Source organism: Mya arenaria, chromosome 1 (genome assembly GCF_026914265.1).
Source record: "Mya arenaria isolate MELC-2E11 chromosome 1, ASM2691426v1".
Classification (NCBI taxonomy): Eukaryota; Metazoa; Mollusca; class Bivalvia; order Myida; family Myidae; genus Mya; species Mya arenaria.
Genome location: NC_069122.1, coordinates 62,974,181 through 62,994,459, shown reverse-complemented (window position 1 = coordinate 62,994,459; position 20,279 = coordinate 62,974,181). Strand labels below are relative to the sequence as shown.

General features: G+C 42.7%; 2 protein-coding genes across 8 annotated transcripts in view; one reads left to right on the top strand and one right to left on the bottom strand.

Moving 5' to 3' along the window:
• Positions 1–3,864: 3,864 nt before the first annotated feature.
• Positions 3,865–15,502, top strand: LOC128233954 (glutathione S-transferase P 1-like). 3 transcript variants are annotated; one of them, XM_052947858.1, is made up of 5 exons: positions 3,865–3,969; positions 4,775–5,000; positions 5,274–5,408; positions 13,475–13,628; positions 14,620–15,502. In XM_052947858.1, exons 2-5 carry the CDS (start codon positions 4,805–4,807, stop codon positions 14,825–14,827), a joined length of 693 nt encoding a protein of 230 aa, XP_052803818.1. In that variant the 5' UTR covers positions 3,865–3,969; positions 4,775–4,804; the 3' UTR covers positions 14,828–15,502. The 3 variants fall into 3 exon arrangements, with proteins under 3 accessions (XP_052803818.1, XP_052803823.1, XP_052803832.1); XM_052947863.1 differs by having other exon boundaries at positions 3,900–3,969; positions 4,778–5,000; XM_052947872.1 differs by having other exon boundaries at positions 3,905–3,969; positions 4,794–5,000.
• A 368-nt stretch (positions 15,503–15,870) lies between these two features.
• LOC128231525 (adenylate cyclase type 1-like) overlaps positions 15,871–20,279 on the bottom strand; it is a 74,586-nt gene continuing 70,177 nt past the window's right edge. For all 5 annotated transcript variants that reach the window (XM_052944518.1, XM_052944487.1, XM_052944527.1 and 2 more), the window contains one exon: positions 15,871–20,032. In XM_052944518.1, coding sequence (XP_052800478.1) covers positions 17,033–20,032 — 3,000 coding nt within the window. In that variant the 3' untranslated portion in view covers positions 15,871–17,032. The remainder of the gene's footprint in view (positions 20,033–20,279) is intronic.

Genomic DNA, 20,279 nt, shown 5'->3' with positions numbered 1-20,279 from the left:
CAAGGTGGCTCTAGGGTTTCAGAGATCTGTGAAAGGTTTCGCTTAGGTGGCTCTAGGGTTTCAGGGATCTGTGAAAGGTTTCGCTTAGGTGGCTCTAGGGTTTCAGAGATCTGTGAAAGGTTTCGCTAAGGTGGCTCTAGGGTTTCAGAGATCTGTGAAAGGTTTCGCTAAGGTGGCTCTAGGGTTTCAGGTCGCAGGGTGTAGTCGGTCACAACCAGTCTTTGATACGTTCAAAAATTTAGCTTCGACCTATTTGGTAGTTCAGAGAATTTAATTGTCTTCAAGACGTCTTCTTGAAGTGTCCATGCGATATCATACTAATCGCAAATCGGTTTCCACTGTACGGCGGTTGATTACGTCAAGCAATCATGTTGCGTCCGAAGAGTGATTGATTTGATATAATGCGATGACCTAGCAATTCTTCATTGGCAACTGTGTGCCGATAAGTTGTAATGTGGTTTCCAAGCACGAGCCGAAGATTCGCCGTTCTGTTTGTAGTACGTCACCATCATTACAGCAACATTTTTTTCAAGTATTTACAAATTCACATCACCGATTTTGTATCTGTGTATTTATAAATAGCAGAAGGCGCAAAAATATTAAATGATATGTGAATGCTAAAAGATATACTGCGGTTTACTATAGTCTCATAAGGTAGAAATACCAAGTTTTATGCTCATTTTTTCAAAATAAACTGGGGATCGTTCATAAGAACCAGTGTTTTCGGCATTTATTCATCCTTTTTGGAATATTAAAACAAAATTATTAATTGTGGTAAACCATGTTTGGGAGTAAGTGTGCATCTTTAAGTGTCGATGTGGAGAGGGAATCTTTAAGACATGCGTATTGCTCATGCACGGCAAGGTATGTGGACTTTTAATTTTATTAAACAAATTTTACTATAGCTCTATTCATAAACGTGCATTGCATAAAATAACATTTCGTGTTCGCCATGTCTGTAACCGAACATGCAATGATACGGTATGCGAAAAAAATTGCAATCGGCGAGGCGTGTATGAAAAAAAGAAATCATTTATCTATTGTATTATCTTTGACAGATGTATCCTGGAAGAGTGTGAGATGACAACAACTGTCCAGATTTTATTCACTCGTTTAAATAATAAAGTTCGAATACAATGCGACAATATTGTGTACGTTTTCACTTTGCAAATGAGACGCTCAATATGAAATCTATGTTTTGATATTTTATTAAAAATTTTGTGAGTGTTGTTTCTGAAACACTAAACTGCATATCACTTGAAGCAAATGGTGGAATGTTTATTTTAATGCAAGATCATTTAATTATGTTTCAATATTGAATCCTTTATCTACCAAAGTGGCATCTCCATCTTGTATAAATTGGTTTTCGTTTAATGTTTTAATAACATCTTTAAATCCCGATTTTTGAGTTAATGCCTTATCTGAAAAAGATCCAGTGAACAGCTCTGACACAAATATCAAACGACCATAAGGATCACAATCTATCAAACCCTTTAAAGTGGTTGGAGATTTATAATCACTGTACAGTTGACTTTGTTATGACAGTGCACCGGGCCTTTGAGTGTTCACCTCTGTACCGTCTACTATTATCAATGTTGTTGGAAAGGGAAGTGTAAGTGCGTGGAGTTTGGCATCGGGCTCGACGTGATACAGTCCCCAATTTCTCACATCATCTAAGCCTCTTTTGTCAATATTAAGCCCAGCTCATTATTCTTGTTTAGGTAAACATGTGTATTTTTTGACCTCTGTTAAGATTTTTTAGACGTTTAAAAGACATTAATTAAAACACCGTGACAAGAACAAAAAGGGACCTAGAACTTATTATGTTAAATCAAGTTTAATCAAGTCGGGATGTGCTTTGCATTTCATTGAATCTGATATCTTTCACATTACAACACTTTTGTATTCGGTTTAGACTTGTTAATCAAACTCTATCACGAAGGTGAATCCCTCAAATTTTATGTTTGTTTTACATGTGTATATTTTAATTTTGAACAAGAGTGTCACTTTAAGTGATCCGAAGATGTGCGTGCATGAAAACTACTTACTAAATAATGCATTCATGCAAAATTTTAATTTCTATTTACAATATTATAACGTTGTACTTAATAGCGGAAAATGCAGAAATATTAAATGATTGGTGAATGCTAAACGATTTAATGTGATCAAATATAGTCTCATAAGGTAGCAATACCGAGTTTTCATCATATTCTTTTAAATTAAACTCGGTATCCTTCATAAGAAACATTGTTTCCGAAACTTATTCATCATTTTTGGTATATGGAAACAATTGTATTAGATGTGTTAAATCTTATTTGGGAGTAAGAGTGCATCTTTTATCTACCGAAGCACAATTGAGGCTAGAAGTGTGCGTGTAGCAGGTGTGACAGGTGTGCAAATATGATGTAAGGGGCGTAGCTTTCTAAAGTCCTCATAGGTCCGCCTGAAATATCGAAATAATTGAAACGCTTAAACAAATGATAACGTTAGATTTAACTATCTGTCTTATTTAGATGAACATATAAAGATATTGATGTAATTGTAAAACTATTTACCGATACGCAATAAACGTAACGCATTTCCTACATCAAGCTCAACAAACAAAAATCCGGGTTGCATTTCCTACATCAAGCTCAACAAACAAAAATCCGGGTTGGGGTTGTGTGTGTTGGGGAGGGGATGGGGGGAGGGAAGGGGGGTAGTTGCATGTACTCGTCCCTGTAGAACACAGCCTTCACACCAGTGTTATCCAACCTACGCCACCTTATGTCGATCAAGTTAACCTGGGGTTATTTTTGAGAACATTAAACATCTACAAGTTGATTGAAGTATATCTTGTTAAATTCTGATATTTTTAAAGTACAGTAAGGCCACAACAAATTGATTATTTGTTCTACCTTTTATGCCAGAAAAAAAGCGAAAAAATAACCACACATTTTTTTTATCTAATTTAAGGCAAATCATAGGCGAGCGAAAACGAAAAGTAAATTCTGTTAAATTGTAAAAAAATAAATATTCTCAGTTATTATTAAAAAGGTTTTGATTGTATTTCATGAAAATCTGTCTCAATATTCAACAAATGGCAATAAGATCTAGTGCTTCACTATTAAGTTTCATTGTCACAGCAATTAAGCATTTTAAGACTTGTAAGAGTAACTCATCATTTGATTTTTTTCAAATATTGGGACAGATCTTAATTTGAACCACTTGAAGCCCATGATAAAATTCTGGTGACTTTGACTCGAATGAAGATTGAAAATGTTATTAAACACAGATAATATTTTAAAACAAATGACTATTGAGATTAAATCATGGAACAATACAATTAAACCATGATCGAACAGATCTGCAAATGTGGCACCGGTCACAATATTAAGGGCAGTTGTTGCAATTACGATGTTTCCGTTTCAAGACCTCGCATTGGCAAAAAATAATGTTTCGGTTTGCGCAGTAGTTAGCGCACTTTGCGCACTCGCTTTTCACCAAGGGTTTGATTCCCGGCATTCAGTGAGTTTGGTAAGCGGTCACCAAGTCGAACAAATGGGCAACTGCAAAAACGTTAAAGTGACACTCTTATTCAAAATCAATACATACACTTTTACAACAAACATATTTTCGACATTTATTCATCCTTTTTGGTATATTAAAACAATTGTATTAATTGTGGGAAACCTTATTTGAGAGTAAGAGTGCATCATTAAGTGAATGAGAATGACCAAAACATCTCCAGTGTTGTCTCGTCCTCAACTCACAAAGAGATCCTATAAAACATGTTCATAGGATAAACCGAGGCACGTCACTGCTGGAGGTGTGCGGGTAGCAGGTATGACAGGGGGCAATGCACTATCTGTGTAAATATGTGTAGATCAAGCTAACTCGGGTTTAAAATTTAGAACATAAAACAGTTTACTGAAGGTAGCGTTAAGTATTAAAGGGGTGAAATAATTGTAAAATTCAGATACTTGTAAGGTAAGATTTATTTTGCATTTTTCATCATATTTTTAATCATATCTTGAAATAATGTTCCTAATGATTTGCAGAATTGTCATGGCGCTAAGATCATAAAACAAAAACAAAAAAAACACTACTGAAATGTACTAAAATGCGCAGATTTTCACAGGTTTAATTTCTTCAGCAGGAACAGAATGCTGTATTATTAATGTTACATTCCACAATGTCGTATGTATATACATATGATGCTTTAAAGAAAAAAGCTCGGATATAGTGGTTAAAGTTTGGAAGAGGGAAGGATATTCCCAAACTCCCCATGTCCATTGGATATCAAACATTTGCGTAGAATTTCAAACAAAATCATTGATCAATTCTCTTAGATCTAAGGTATCAACATCACTTGCATAAATCAAATCTAAAATACTAATAAAAATATGTAGGTTTTGCCCGGCAATTAAATGAATGTCCTAATTGAATACATGTGTAAACGCGCTTATTTCCACAGCTGGACTGGCCGTTTTCATGGAGTTTCATAGTCAGAATGAATAACTTATTGAGATTTTCAGTTTTAACAAGCCTTTTTATGTGAATAACAAATGCGTTATGATATGATATAAAAAATATTCAAGACCACTTCGTAGTCAAACCACAAACATTAGACGGACCTCAGCTCTTTTAGTGTTTGTGGGCTTACAGGTCGGTCGCTATATGGCACGGATGCTTTCAGTGGTCTGTGCTAAATATATTTAGCTATTTAAGTAAATAAATGGTAACTGTACGAGTTTAGCCGAGTTATATCCGTTGCTATGTTGCATGTTCTCAGTAGAATCTCATCCAGAAAGATCTGAGCGGTATGTCTGGGTCGGACGAGGGGTGGACGCTGGTGTACTGGGACGTGTGTCCGGGGCGGGCTGAGTTCCTCCGGCTACTGTTCGAGGAGGCGGGTGTTCTCTACACGGAGGTGAACGACCGCGATATCATCATCAAGGACGTCATCAAGGGAGAGGGCGGACTCTACCCGCACTTCGCGCCGCCCGTCATCAAGAAAGGTTCGTGTTAGAGAGCCTGTTTACACTCATTTGGGTCGTTCAGAAGTTAGAAAATCCCACACTTCTCAAGTTTCGGGGTGAAAATGCGCCGTTTTATTACTTCGCATTTCTTACCGCCAATCAGTGCATTTTCGCAAAGCCATGTGTGTGGATTTTGTATTTTCGCATGTACGCCCAATCGCCGTGAAATGGCAGAAATCAGAAACAAAAACACTGATCAATAAGTGGGTATTTAAAAAACAATCTGAAGTTTGACATGTACTCTCGTTATAGGAAAGTTCAGCCTGTCGCAGACCCACGTGGCGAGTCGCTATTTAGCGGGAAAGTTTGGTCTGTTGCCTATTGACGAGGAGGAAGCGGCGCACGCGGAGCAGGTTAACCTCACGTGCCACGACTATATCGCCGAGGGTACGCATTTTCTTTGGCCTTGCTCTTCCTTATGTTGTTACAAAGTAAAACGTTAGGTCACGCCACATTGATATTTCGTTTGTCAGGTTGCCCGCACCTCTTTGGCAGAAAATGCAAAAAGGGTAGTTTTAGTGTGTTTATATCACATTTTAAGAACAATTTGTATTTTACATATACCAACAGAAAAAATAATCATAGCATTGTACTGCTGTATACAGGTCGTTATCGCATACAAACCGCATACACAGGTCGTCACCACAAACACAGTTCGTCACCCCATACACAGGTCGCCACCACATAAACAGTTCGTCACCACATACACAGGTTGTCACTGCATACACAGTTTATCACCGCATACAAAGGGCGTCACCGCATACATAGATCGTTACCGCATACACAGTTTATCAACGCATACACAGGTCGTTACCGTACATACAGGTCGTCAACGCATACACAGGTCGTCAACGCACACACAGTTCGTTATCGCATACACAGTTCGTCACCGCATACATAGTTCATCACCGCATACACAGGTCGAAACCACATACACAGGTCGTCACCACAATACACAGTTTGTCACCGCATACACAGATAGTCACCACATACACAATTCGTCACCGCATACACAGGTTGTCATCGCTTACACAGTTCGTCATCGCATACACAGTTCGTCACCGCATACACAGGTAGTCACCACATACACAATTCGTCACCGCATACACAGGTTGTCATCGCTTACACAGTTCGTAATCGCATACACAGTTCGTCACCACATAGAAAGGTCGTCAACGCATACACAGTTCATCACCGCATACACATGTCGTCACCGCATACACGGTTCATAACCGCATACACAGGTCGTTACCGTATACAAAAGTTCATCACCGCATACACAGGTCGTTAACGCATACACAGGTTGTCACCGCATACACAGGTCGTCACCACATACACACTTCGTCACCAATACACAGGTCGTCATCGCATACACAGTTCATCACCGCATACACAGGTCGGCACCGTATACACAGGTCGTCACCGCATACACAATTCATCACCGCATACACAGGTCGTCAACGAATACACATATCATCACCGCATACACAGGTCGTCACCACATACACAGGTCGTTACCACAAACACAGAACGGCACCGCATACACAGTTCGTCACCGTATACACAGGTCGTCACCACAAACATAGAACGTCACCGCATACACTGGTCGTCACCAAAAACACAGAACGTCACCCCATACAAAGGTCGTCACCGCATACACAGTTTGTCACCACATACAAAGTGAGTCACCGCATACACAGAGAGTCACCGCATACACAGGTCGTCACCACATACACAGGGCGTCAACGCATACACAGGTCGTCACCGCATACACAGGTCGTCACAGCAAACACAGGTCGTCACCGCATAAACAGTTCGTCACTACATACACAGGTTGTCACCGCATACACAGGTCGTCACCGCATACACAGGTTGTTACCGCATACACAGTTCGTCACCGCATACACAGTTCGTCACCGCATACACAGGTCGTCACCGCATACACAGGTCGTCACCACATACACACTTCGTCACCACATACACAAGTCGTCATCGCATAAACAGATCGTCACCGTATACATAGGTCATCATCGCATACACAGTTCGTCACCGTATACACATGTCGTCACCGCATGAACAGTTCGTTACCGCATACACAGGTTGCCACCACATAAACAGTTCGTCACCACATACACAGGTAATCATCGCATACACAGGTCGTCACCGGATACACAGTTCGTTACCGCATACACAGTTCGTTACCGTACACACAGGTCGTCACCACATACACAGTTCGTCACCATACACAGTTCGATACCGCATACACAGTTCGTTACCGTATACACAGTTCGTCAACGTATACACAGGTTGTCACCACATACACAGGTCATCATCGCATACACAGCTCCTCACCACATTACACAGTTCGTCACCGCATACACAGGTCGCCACCACATATACAGGTCGTCACCAGACACAGTTCGTCACCACATACACAGGTCTTCACCATACACAGTTCGTCACCACATACACAGGTCGTCACCACAAACACAGAACGTCACCGTATACACAGTTCGTCACCGCATGCACAGGTCGTCACCACAAACACAGAACGTCACCACATACACAGGTCGTCACCAGACACAGTTCGTCACCGCATACACAGGTCGTCACCACAAACACAGAACGTCACCACATACACAGGTCGTTACCACAAACACAGAACGGCACCGCATACACAGTTCGTCACCGTATACACAGGTCGTCACCAAAAACATAGAACGTCGCCGCATACACAGGTCGTCACCAAAAACACAGAACGTCACCCCATACAAAGGTCGTCACCGCATACACAGTTTGTCACCACATACAAAGTGAGTCACCGCATACACAGAGAGTCACCGCATACACAGGTCGTCACCACATACACAGGGCGTCAACGCATACACAGGTCGTCACCGCATACACAGGTCGTCACAGCAAACACAGGTCGTCACCGCATAAACAGTTCGTCACTACATACACAGAACGTCACCGCATACACAGGTCGTCACCGCATACACAGGTTGTTACCGCATACACAGTTCGTCACCGCATACACAGTTCGTCACCGCATACACAGGTCGTCACCGCATACACAGGTCGTCACCACATACACACTTCGTCACCACATACACAAGTCGTCATCGCATACACAGGTCGTCACCGTATACATAGGTCATCATCGCATACACAGTTCGTCACCGTATACACATGTCGTCACCGCATGAACAGTTCGTAACCGCATGCACAGGTCGTCACCGTATACACAGGTCGTCACCGCATAAACAGGTCGTCACCACATACACAGGTCGTCACCGCATACACAGGTCGTTACCGCATACACAGTTCGTTACCGTATACACAGGTCGTCACCACATACACAGTTCGTCACCATACACAGTTCGACACCGCATACACAGTTCGTTACCGTATATACAGGTCGTCACCGTATACACAGGTTGCCACCACATAAACAGTTCGTCACCACATACACAGGTAATCATCGCATACACAGGTCGTCACCGCATACTTGGTTCGTTACCGCATACACAGTTCGTTACCGTACACACAGGTCGTCACCACATACACAGTTCGTCACCATACACAGTTCGATACCGCATACACAGTTCGTTACCGTATACACAGTTCGTCAACGTATACACAGGTTGTCACCACATACACAGGTCATCATCGCATACACAGCTCCTCACCACATTACACAGTTCGTCACCGCATACACAGTTCGCCACCACATAAACAGTTCGTCACCACATACACAGGTCATCACCGCATACACAGGTCGTCACCACATTAAACAGTTCGTCACCGCATACACAGGTCGCCACCAAATTAACAGTTCGTCACCACATACACAGGTCGTCACCGCATACACAGGTCGTCACCACATACACAGGTCGTCACCACATACACAGTTCGTCACCACATACACAGTTCGTCACCGCATACACAGTTTGTCACCACATACACACTTCGTCACCACATACACAAGGCGTCATCGCATACACAGGTCGTCACCGTATACACAGGTCATCATCGCATACACAGTTCGTCACCGTATACACATGTCGTCACCGCATACACAGTTCGTTACCGCATACACAGGTCGTCACCGTATACACAGGTCGTCACTGCATACACAGGTCGTCACCACATACACAGGTCGTCACCGCATACACAGCTCGTTACGCATACACAGTTCGTTACAGTATACACAGGTCTTCACCACATACACAGTTCCTCACCATACACAGTTCGATACCGCATACACAATTCGTTACCGTATACACAGGTCGTCACCGCATACACAGGTCGTCTTCGCATACACAGGTCGTTAACGCATACACAGTTCATAACCGCATACACAGGTCGTTACCGTATACAAAAGTTCATCACCGCATACACAGGTCGTTAACGCATACACATTTCGTCACCGCATACACAGGTCGTCACCACATACACACTTCGTCACCAATTACACAGGTCGTCATCGCATACACAGTTCATCATCGCATACACAGTTTATCATCGCATACACAGGTCGTCACCGCATACACAGTTCGTCACCGTATACACAGGTCATCATCGCATACACAGTTCATCATCGCATACACAGGTCATCATCGCATACACACTTCGTCACCGTATACACAGGTCATCATCGCATATACAGTTCATCATCGCATACACAGGTCATCATCGCATACACAGTTCGTCATCGTATACACAGTTCGTTACCGCATAAACAGTTCGTTACCGCATATACAGGTCGTCACCGTATACACAGGTCGTCACCGCATACACAGGTCGTCACCGCATACACAGTTCGTTACCGCATACACAGTTCGTTACCGTATAGACAGGTCGTCACCACATACACAGTTCGTCACCATATACACAGTTCGATACCGCATACACAGTTCTTTACCGCATACACAGTTCGTTACCACAAACACAGGTCGTCAACGTATACACAGGTTGTCACCGCATACACAGCTCGGCTTCGCATTCACAGGTCGTCACCCCATACACAGTTCGTTACCGCATACACAGTTCGTTACCGTACACACAGGTCGTCACCACATACACAGTTCGTCACCATACACAGTTCGATACCGCATACACAGTTCGTTACCGTATATACAGTTCGTCAACGTATACACAGGTTGTCACCACATACACAGGTCATCATCGCATACACAGCTCCTCACCACATTACACAGTTCGTCACCGCATACACAGGTCGCCACCACATAAACAGTTCGTCACCACATACACAGGTCATCACCGCATACACAGGTCGTCACCACATTACGCAGTTCGTCACCGCATACACAGGTCGCCACCAAATTAACAGTTCGTCACCACATACACAGGTCGTCACCGCATACACAGGTCGTCACCACATACACAGGTCGTCACCACATACACAGTTCGTCACCACATACACAGTTCGTCACCGCATACACAGGTTGTCACCACATACACACTTCGTCACCACATACACAAGGCGTCATCGCATACACAGGTCGTCATCGTATACACAGGTCATCATCGCATACACAGTTCGTCACCGTATACACATGTCGTCACCGTATACACAGTTCGTTACCGCATACACAGGTCGTCACCGTATACACAGGTCGTCACTGCATACACAGGTCGTCACCACATACACAGGTCGTCACCACATACACAGCTCGTTACCGCATACACAGTTCGTTACAGTATACACAGGTCTTCACCACATACACAGTTCCTCACCATACACAGTTCGATACCGCATACACAGTTCGTTACCGTATACACAGGTCGTCACCGCATACACAGGTCGTCTTCGCATACACAGGTCGTTAACGCATACACAGTTCATAACCGCATACACAGGTCGTTACCGTATACAAAAGTTCATCACCGCATACACAGGTCGTTAACGCATACACACTTCGTCACCGCATACACAGGTCGTCACCACATACACACTTCGTCACCAATTACACTGGTCGTCATCGCATACACAGTTCATCATCGCATACACAGTTCATCATCGCATACACAGGTCGTCACCGCATACACAGTTCATCATCGCATACACAGGTCGTCACCGCATACACAGTTCGTCACCGTATACACAGGTCATCATCGCATACACAGTTCGTCACCGTATACACAGATCATCATCGCATACACAGTTCATCATCGCATACACAGGTCATCATCGCATACACAGTTCGTCATCGTATACACAGTTCGTTACCGCATAAACAGTTCGTTACCGCATACACAGGTCGTCACCGTATACACAGGTCGTCACCGCATACACAGGTCGTCACCGCATACACAGTTCGTTACCGCATACACAGTTCGTTACCGTATAGACAGATCGTCACCACATACACAGTTCGTCACCATATACACAGTTCGATACCGCATACACAGTTCGTTACCGCATACACAGTTCGTTACCACAAACACAGGTCGTCAACGTATACACAGGTTGTCACCGCATACACAGCTCGGCTTCGCATACACAGGTCGTTAACGCACACACAGTTCGTTACCGCATACACAGTTCGTCACCGCATACACAATTTATCACCGCATACACAGGTCGTCACCGCATACACAGGTCGTCACCGCATACAGAGTTCGTCACCGCATACACAGGTCGTAACCACATATACAGGTCGTCACCAGACACAGTTCGTCACCACATACACAGGTCGTCACCATACACAGTTCGTCACCACATACACAGGTCGTCACCACAAACACAGAACGTCACCGTATACACAGGTCGTCACCGCATGCACAGGTCGTCACCACAAACACAGAACGTCACCACATACACAGGTCGTCACAAGACACAGTTCGTCACCGCATACACAGGTCGTCACCACAAACACATAACGTCACCACATACACAGGTCGTTACCACAAACACAGAACGGCACCGCATACACAGATCGTCACCGTATACACAGGTCGTCACCACAAACATAGAAAGTCACCGCATACACAGGTCGTCACCAAAAACACAGAACGTCACCCCATACAAAGGTCGTCACCGCATACACAGTTTGTCACCACATACAAAGTGAGTCACCGCATACACAGAGAGTCACTGCATACAGAGGTCGTCACCACATACACAGGGCGTCAACGCATACACAGGTCGTCACCGCATACACAGGTCGTCACAGCAAACACAGGTCGTCACCGCATAAACAGTTCGTCACTACATACACAGGTCGTCACCGCATACACAGGTCGTCACCGCATACACAGGTTGTTACCGCATACACAGTTCGTCACCGCATACACAGTTCGTCACCGCATACACAGGTCGTCACCGCATACACAGGTCGTCACCGCAAACACAGGTCGTCACCGCATAAACAGTTCGTCACCACATACACAGGTCGTCACCGCATACACAGGTCGTAACCGCATACACAGGTCGTCACCACATACACAGGTCGTTACCTCATACACAGGTCTTCACCGCATACACAGGTCGTCACCGCATACACAGGTCGTTACCGCATACACAGGTCTTCACCATATAAAGCTCTTCACAACAATCACCGTTCGTCAAGGGATACACAGGTCGTCACCGTTTTTAAATACACGTTTGGTTTAAGCGAAGAAGTTAACAAAAACAAACAACCTTAGCCATCAGTGTGTGTGCGTTACTTCATAGCATGGATTTTTTTTAGAAAATCGATGTGCCAGATAATGTTCTCGTTATTCACAACAAAATAACTGGCATTTACTGCCATTTTCCGTTTAAAGTCGTAAAGAGAGGTAGTTACCAAGAATGCATTGGGGAAAAGGTTACAATGCAAAACATATTAAAAATTAAAGAAATTGTATAATATAATAATCGAATATTTTAAGTACCTCTGGTCACGGCATTTACAGCGTGCCAGTGACTGTATTATAAGAGCAGTAACACCACTCCTGGTGTATAACCCCCCCCCCCCCCCCGGTACTGGTACTTTTAATAACATAATAGGAAGGAATGAAGGAAGAAATGTTCATGAGGAAACTTTACTATAATACAATAATAATTGAGTTGTATAAATTTCCGTCCCTTGTCTCTTGAAAGACGAATCCAATGCCCAAACTATTTGATAAGAATTCTGTGAAAAGCAATTTTAATTTTGGTATAACGTTTATAAGGTTTTCGTTTCACAAAATTGCATTCCAGTTTAAACAATAAGTAGAATTTAGCCGCTTGGATTGTTCATGTTAAAATGTTGGTTATCTAAAAAAAAACAGAACAGAGTATTGTAAATTATATTGATCTGTATGTTATCGATATTATAATACGAACACGCGAATGCTTTACTCTTTTGAAAACATGTATCTATGTATGTTATAATGCGAATATGTCAGTACGAGGCGGTGGTGTGTGAATATACATGTAAATGTTTGTGCTCGCTCTGCAGGGCGACTGGCGTTCCATGGTATCTACCCGACAGGGCCGTACGCCACCCAGAAGGAAACGACACAGCCGTATATCGACCGCTTCCTGGAGAGTCGCCTACCACGATGGCTCCAGTACTTCGAGAGACTCCTAAAATCAAAAGATGACGGCAAAGGGTGCGTAGAGTTGTCACTTCGGGTCTGAGAGGGGTGGAGTGCTAGTGAACTATTGTATGTGAATATCGGAGGGGGAAAATACACCAGACTGAGATTTGAGACTTAGCCAAACTACTCTTTAGGGAGGGCCACACCACATATAAACACTATTATTTTCACTTTTCTTGGAGGGCTCGCACTTCAGAAGTTAAGTCCGTTCTTAAGTTGAGTCCTGGATCTGATATTTTTTACCCCACCCACACCTCAAAACTTGTCAACAAACTTGCGTGGCATTCACTCTTTACCTGGAAAACAAACCTGTTTTCAAGCGAAACGGTCTGGTCTCTGACAGTAAGATGACTTAATAATCATGTATCATGAAACACATGCAGTCTTAAACTAAGAAAAGTGTTTAAAATCCAATGAGTATCCGCGTTTGTTTTGCTAACACATTTGACCTTCCAAATTTGCATTCATTAAATAGCGGCGTAGTTATTTGGTTAAATGTATTCATGCCCTACTTAAAATGAAAGTGTTTCGTTATTTTTTTGAACATATGTGCACTTATAAAACTTCATTGATTACTGTTCATAAAAGCTTTGCACTAAAAAACGAGCGAATAATAAACTATAAGAATGAATAGCAGAGAACTTTTTCTCAACAAATCGGAAATAGAAAAGTTGACAGCTATAGTTTTGCATGAGGGGCACCCCACGGGTAGCGGCGTAAATAACACCCTTTTAAAAAGGGGGCATTTAAGAAATAAATAAAAACAACTAATAAAACTCCGAAAATAAGCATAAAAGAAACATTTTTTTTTATTTCAGTGTAAGATCATAGAGTATTAGATCATAGAAAAACTATATTTTCTATGACAAAATAAAATACGATCTTACACTGAAATAAACAAATATCCTATATGTCACCTCTATAAGTTCATCTCGTAAGGAAAAACTGTGCGCGAGTCGTACATGTGCGATCTTATATAATATACTATGCGGAATGTTTGCAGGTTTGTGGTTGGTAAGTCCCTGTCGTATGCCGACCTGGGCCTGCTCCACGTGCTGCGCGCCACAGAAGCCCAATTTCCGGCGGCTTGGGAGGCGGAAGACGTCCCCGCTCTAAAGGCGTTCAAGAAGCGGATCGAAGCGCGCCCAAAACTCGCCGCGTACCTGACGTCAAGCCGCTGCCAGCCATTCTCTGGGGACAGCATGATGTGAAACATCCTTTGTGTACCCATTGTTTCCCGATAGTTCAATAGTCACCATTGGAGCCGTTATGAAACTGTCACAAGTATATATTAGATAAAGTAAAAATGCAGGCACACTCACTCTAATATAACATTAGCAATATGCATTCAAATCGTCTATTTTCTATGGTGGCATATAACCTGTTAACGTTCGTGAATTGTTTCGTGTTAACCAATTAATGTTCGCGATAATTATCTAGCTATCTTGTTAATATTCGCGAAATGTTTTGGTAAGATAAATATCATAAGACTAAAAACAGGTTTGAAAGTGCCCAGAACTGCCACCTGTATACGTAAATATTTTGACAGACACTTTGACTAACCTACGCTTCTTAAAGCTTTTATAGCTATTTAACGAAATATTCCGTATAAAAATAGCAATTCTGTACACATGTTTACAATTAACTGTCAAAAATCCTATAATCTAACATTTTATATTCTTATTAAATGTTTTGAATGGTAACATTCCAATAGACGACCATATGTTGTTGAAAAGTATGTGCCCACGATGTGCCCTTATTAATATTTATTACTAGATCTGAACTAGTATCGGTGATAATGTGCCCATTTAATGTTATCTTGAATATATGTATTGTTAAATCTAAGTTTAATGAATGTAAAATACATAAAAATTGAACTTTTAAAAGGACTTTGTTGCTTTACCCATTTATGAACAGTAATGAGTCGCATTATGCGACAGTAATATTATTTTGTCCATTTGAATAGTGGGATTTTCCAAACCTTGATCACCTTTATTTTGGTAAATTAGCTGTTATTCGTTCGTTATTTAAATCAGGTGAATCGGTAGATTTAAACAGAGGATTAGTCAGTAGACAAACTATAATATAGAACACTAACAGCTCATCGCGTTCATGTTGGTTAATATGTATTTATCCATCGTACCAATTGGAAAACAGTCGTATATTAATATGTTTCAGCGTCCATTTGCTTTATTCTTGAAGTTGCTTTTAATAAATTTTAACCAGCACACTACATAGATATAACTGAACCAGATAACAGCAGGTTATGCGATTGCGTCGCATCAAACCATTTATTTCTGTTAATACATACTGACAAGTTTAAAAATGTTAGTGGTCTACAGTATATTGCCATAAGAATGAACAAAGGAAACTTAAACAAGAAAATGAATATATATATAATTATAAGCTCTTAATTTCTTAAAAACGAAAGTTGAAAAATAGACGAATTCATAAAGATAGTGCCTAATGTCATTGGAAGGTTTCAGGCTAACAATTACAAATTGCTGTTTCAATAAGTATTCATCAGTTGTTGTTTTTGAGTTTGTTAATACAAGTATGTAAAACAAAAATGGGAAATAATAGTCCCAAATACAAACTTTAAAATAGTCCCTTTAACAGCTTCAATACAACTCCTCATGTATGTGTTTCTATTTATTTACAAATATGAACACAACAAACATTGCCATTCTGACATTTTGGTAAAAATAGAACAAATCTGAAAAAAATGATAAATCAAAACAACGAAGCCAGGCAAACTGTAATGAGCTCCAATGGTTCGATTGCGCACCAGCATAATTATACATATATTTATCGACACGATTCTGATATCAAACTATACGACATTCAAAGCAAACTATCTATAGATTAATACAGGTGCGTTGATTCAAATGGTGGGATTGAGGATAGGTGAACAATTACTGCATTTGATGTTACAACAAACGACACACTAGCTTCTAAAACTGCTCTCCCTCCCAGTCAGCAATTTGAACCCCCTCATTGCTAAATATCAAAGCATCTAACTCTTATGTAGCGGCACAATGGGAGCAACAACCTCTACACATTTGTATTTCTATAACGTTTTCAGAGTGCAGTTAAGAAATAATCAATGCTATTTAGATACCTTACTGTTCAGTGCTTATGCAAAACGTCAACTGTGATTTTTAATGCCATTTGGATCATCAGTATCGCCTCCTTTTAAGGAGAGTATATAAAAATATTTACCGACTATATGAAAGCAAACTCTCATTAAAAGGTTGTCAAATATATGTATGAATGCCATAATTCATATGAAATGAAGGCCGTAACGACGTAATGTATGCAACATGGACTACGCTAGTTTACAGAAAGTAAACACATAAACGATTCTCAAATTCATTTCAACGCATATTTTTCAAACCATTATTATTGCCGGTACTTCAAACAATTGTTATTTTCTTTTTGGAGAATGCGGCAAGTGGAGGCATATCTAGGCTGTAGTGGTCACTGACGGTGACATTGTCCACGTCCACGTCCTCCAGCATGTCCCTGTCAAGCCCTGTGAACGGGGCCGGGTGGAAGAAGTCGTCATCACTCATCATCCCGGGCCGATAGTTGTCGTACTCGGACTCGTACGCCTGGTTGAGGGCCGGGTCACTCCGAGATAGCTCGCTACTTGAGGCGAGGGACGACACACTGATGCTCTCCATGCCCAGCGGGTTCCTGCCGGCCAGGAAGGGGAGCAGGTATGCGGGTACGGTCCGAGGGGCGTGTTGGGCGCGCGGACTTCCGCAGGCGGACGACTGGTTGGAGCCCGGTCGCTCCTCCCTGTCGCTCGGGATGTAGTCAAGGCTTCGGCAGTATCGCGGAGGCATTGTATACACCGTGCTACGCTTCACCTGATACGGGTTAGGAATAGCTTTATCTTCAGTGGGCTTGCTTGAACACCCGGGCCTGTTTTCATCATAGGTATCGTTTAATTTGTGAGAACGAATAAGTTTATCAATAGCACTTTTCTCTTTATCGTCAAGTAAATCACTTGCACCGTTTAGTAAAGGTTCGTATTCAGTAAACCTTTTTATATTTGGTGATTCGAAGTCATCGTCAAAGTCCGACTCGAAGTTATCATGGAGCGTTTCCCTCGGCAAGCTTAAGTCCAGCGATGGATGTTCATTAGCCAGCTCCTTTAGCAGCTGGGTGAGGGACGTGGACTCGGCCGACATCAGAGGAAACTTTGGGGTGCGCTGACCGCGCTGACTACTGTTGATTGTGTCACTGGACCTGGACAAGTGCTTGCTCAGGTGGGGTATATGGTAATCAGAGTGGTCAATGAAATGTTTTATATTATGATGGTCAGTGTTTGATATCAAGTTTTGACGTACGTATGCAGGCCGGGCTAGTTTTAGTTCTATTGGCTGCAGAAGAACGACCGAGGAGTTTTCACTATGAGCATGCGATGTTTCCGATTCGTTATCAGAAAATCCATTGACATTTTGTATAGCATCATGTCTTAATCTTACGGGGAAACTTTTATTTCTAACTCTTGGGCTTGAGTTACTCCGTTTTACGTTAGGTGCAAACTTGCGGTTATTTTCTTTATCTTTCGTACAGTCAGACGGAGAGCGTTTCAAGATGGACAGAAGTCTTTCTTCCTCCTGTTTAAGGTCCTCCGACGAGGCGGGCAATAATGACATCATCTTGCCGTCGATGCTTGCAACAAGCGGGTTGCCGGAAGTGGGTGTGATGGTGGACTGGGAGCTGTTGCTGCTCTGCTGGGATCCGTTGGACGTCCGCCGGTCGTCGGGTGGCGTGGGTCGTGGCGGCAAGCGGGCCAGGTTACTATGATCACTGTGAGGCCTGGACGGCGAGGCCTCTATTGCATTTGGCAAGATACGCGGTGCAGAGCGCGGTGTACCTCTGTTTGCTGAGGCAGCTGTTGACGACTGGGAAGGCAACGGGCTCTTGTTCGGCGGAGTGCTTGCTATTGGCTCTCGGTAGACCGCTGTCACAAACTGTTCTTTACAGGGCTCATCACCAGGAGGTTTCTGTTTGTTAATAACACTGTAAGTCGCTTCATTTGGCACACTGGTAGATGTTAGCTGTTGGTGTTTACTTGTTAATTTGTTGTGTTCGTTCGAATTGACTGTTTTTTGAAGTTCTTTAAGCAAACTCGACCTTTTTTGTCGTTCTTCCGCGGGAATCTCTCTGATACTAGCAAGATCATTCCGAGCAACCTGGCTGTTACTTTGTAGACAAAGGCTTCCAGGAGGGTTAATACTTCTAGGTGCCTGGCAAGGGGCAGGGCGTATTTGTCCCGAAATAGGATTCGTAAGCCCTGCTTGAACAAGCGGCGTCTGCTGCAGGCGTGGAACAATAGGCTTGCTGACCTGGTATGGTACTATAGGTCGGCCGTGTTCCGAGCTATAGGGCCTTGGCACTTGATGTTTATTGTTTATGTTGGCACGTGTTGGCGATGATACTGAATCGTAATGGATTGTTGAATATCCTCCGTATGAGTCTCGAGTCTTAGCAGGCAAAGGTGGTGGCGCGTCTGTATTGGATTGCTCTTTACTATTTCGAGAATCTACGTCTAAAGGATTGCTAGATGATCTTTGGGCAGTTGGTTTCTTTTTTAATTTTGCATGTTTTTCCGTTTGTTTTACTTCTGTACCGACCTTTAAACTGTCAAAGAGATCATTTTGTATTGCTCTCGAATTTCTTTCATCACCGTCACACATTTTCACATTTCGGAAATGCACGGCAGGTAACTCTGGAGAATCAACCCTAACGTACGTGGACGAGCACTCCGACGGAGGACCACGACTTGAAATACAGTTGGTAAATGAGGTGTTTCCAATCTTTTTCAATGGATTTCGAGATTCTCTTGTCATATCCGTGTTGTTTCTTCGCCTACTTAAGCTTCCTGGGGGCGTTGGCATATTAGGCACACTCATTTGCATGTCTATTTTTTGCGCATGTTCCTGAACTGGTGATCGGGGGGAAGATTTTAATGTTAGAGCATTGTTTGGCAAATAAGCATCTGTGCGGTTTTGAGATAGTTTATCAAAAATATCTTGGTGTTGACTGACACTTGACACATGACTTGAGTTTGACACACTTTGTTGCAGGGCAGCGTGGTTTGAAGTACCGCTTTCTTTACAGTTTTTCTCATTCACCGTGCTGCTCGTGTCGCGGGAGCCGCTGGTAGGGCGGCCCGCGCTATCGGACGCTGATGGCTTAGAGGCGGGACTCTGTGGCGCTGACGGCGCGGCTTTGCTGACTTCAGGACCGGTGAAGGGCCGCGGGCTTGGCTGCCCTGGCGCAACCTTCCGTCCTTTTAGCCAGTAGGTGGTCATCTCCCCTTTGCCTTTCACCCTCACCGTGCCCCGACACTCAAACTGGTACCAGTCGCATAGCGAGTTTCGAATCTCCTCCGTCGTCTGTAAAAACATCAGACTTTGAAAAAACCTTATTTTAATCATGATTGATACGGGGTTTATGAATACCGGAACCACGGGATTTATGTATACCACAACCACGGGTTTTATGTATACCAGAGCCACGGGATTTATGAATACCGGAGCCAGGCCGTTCTGCGATATTTGTCCTTACATATAATGTCCTTCAGCATGAGAGACAATTTTCAGACAGCGGCCAAATTACCAAACGATTTAAAATGTTTAATAA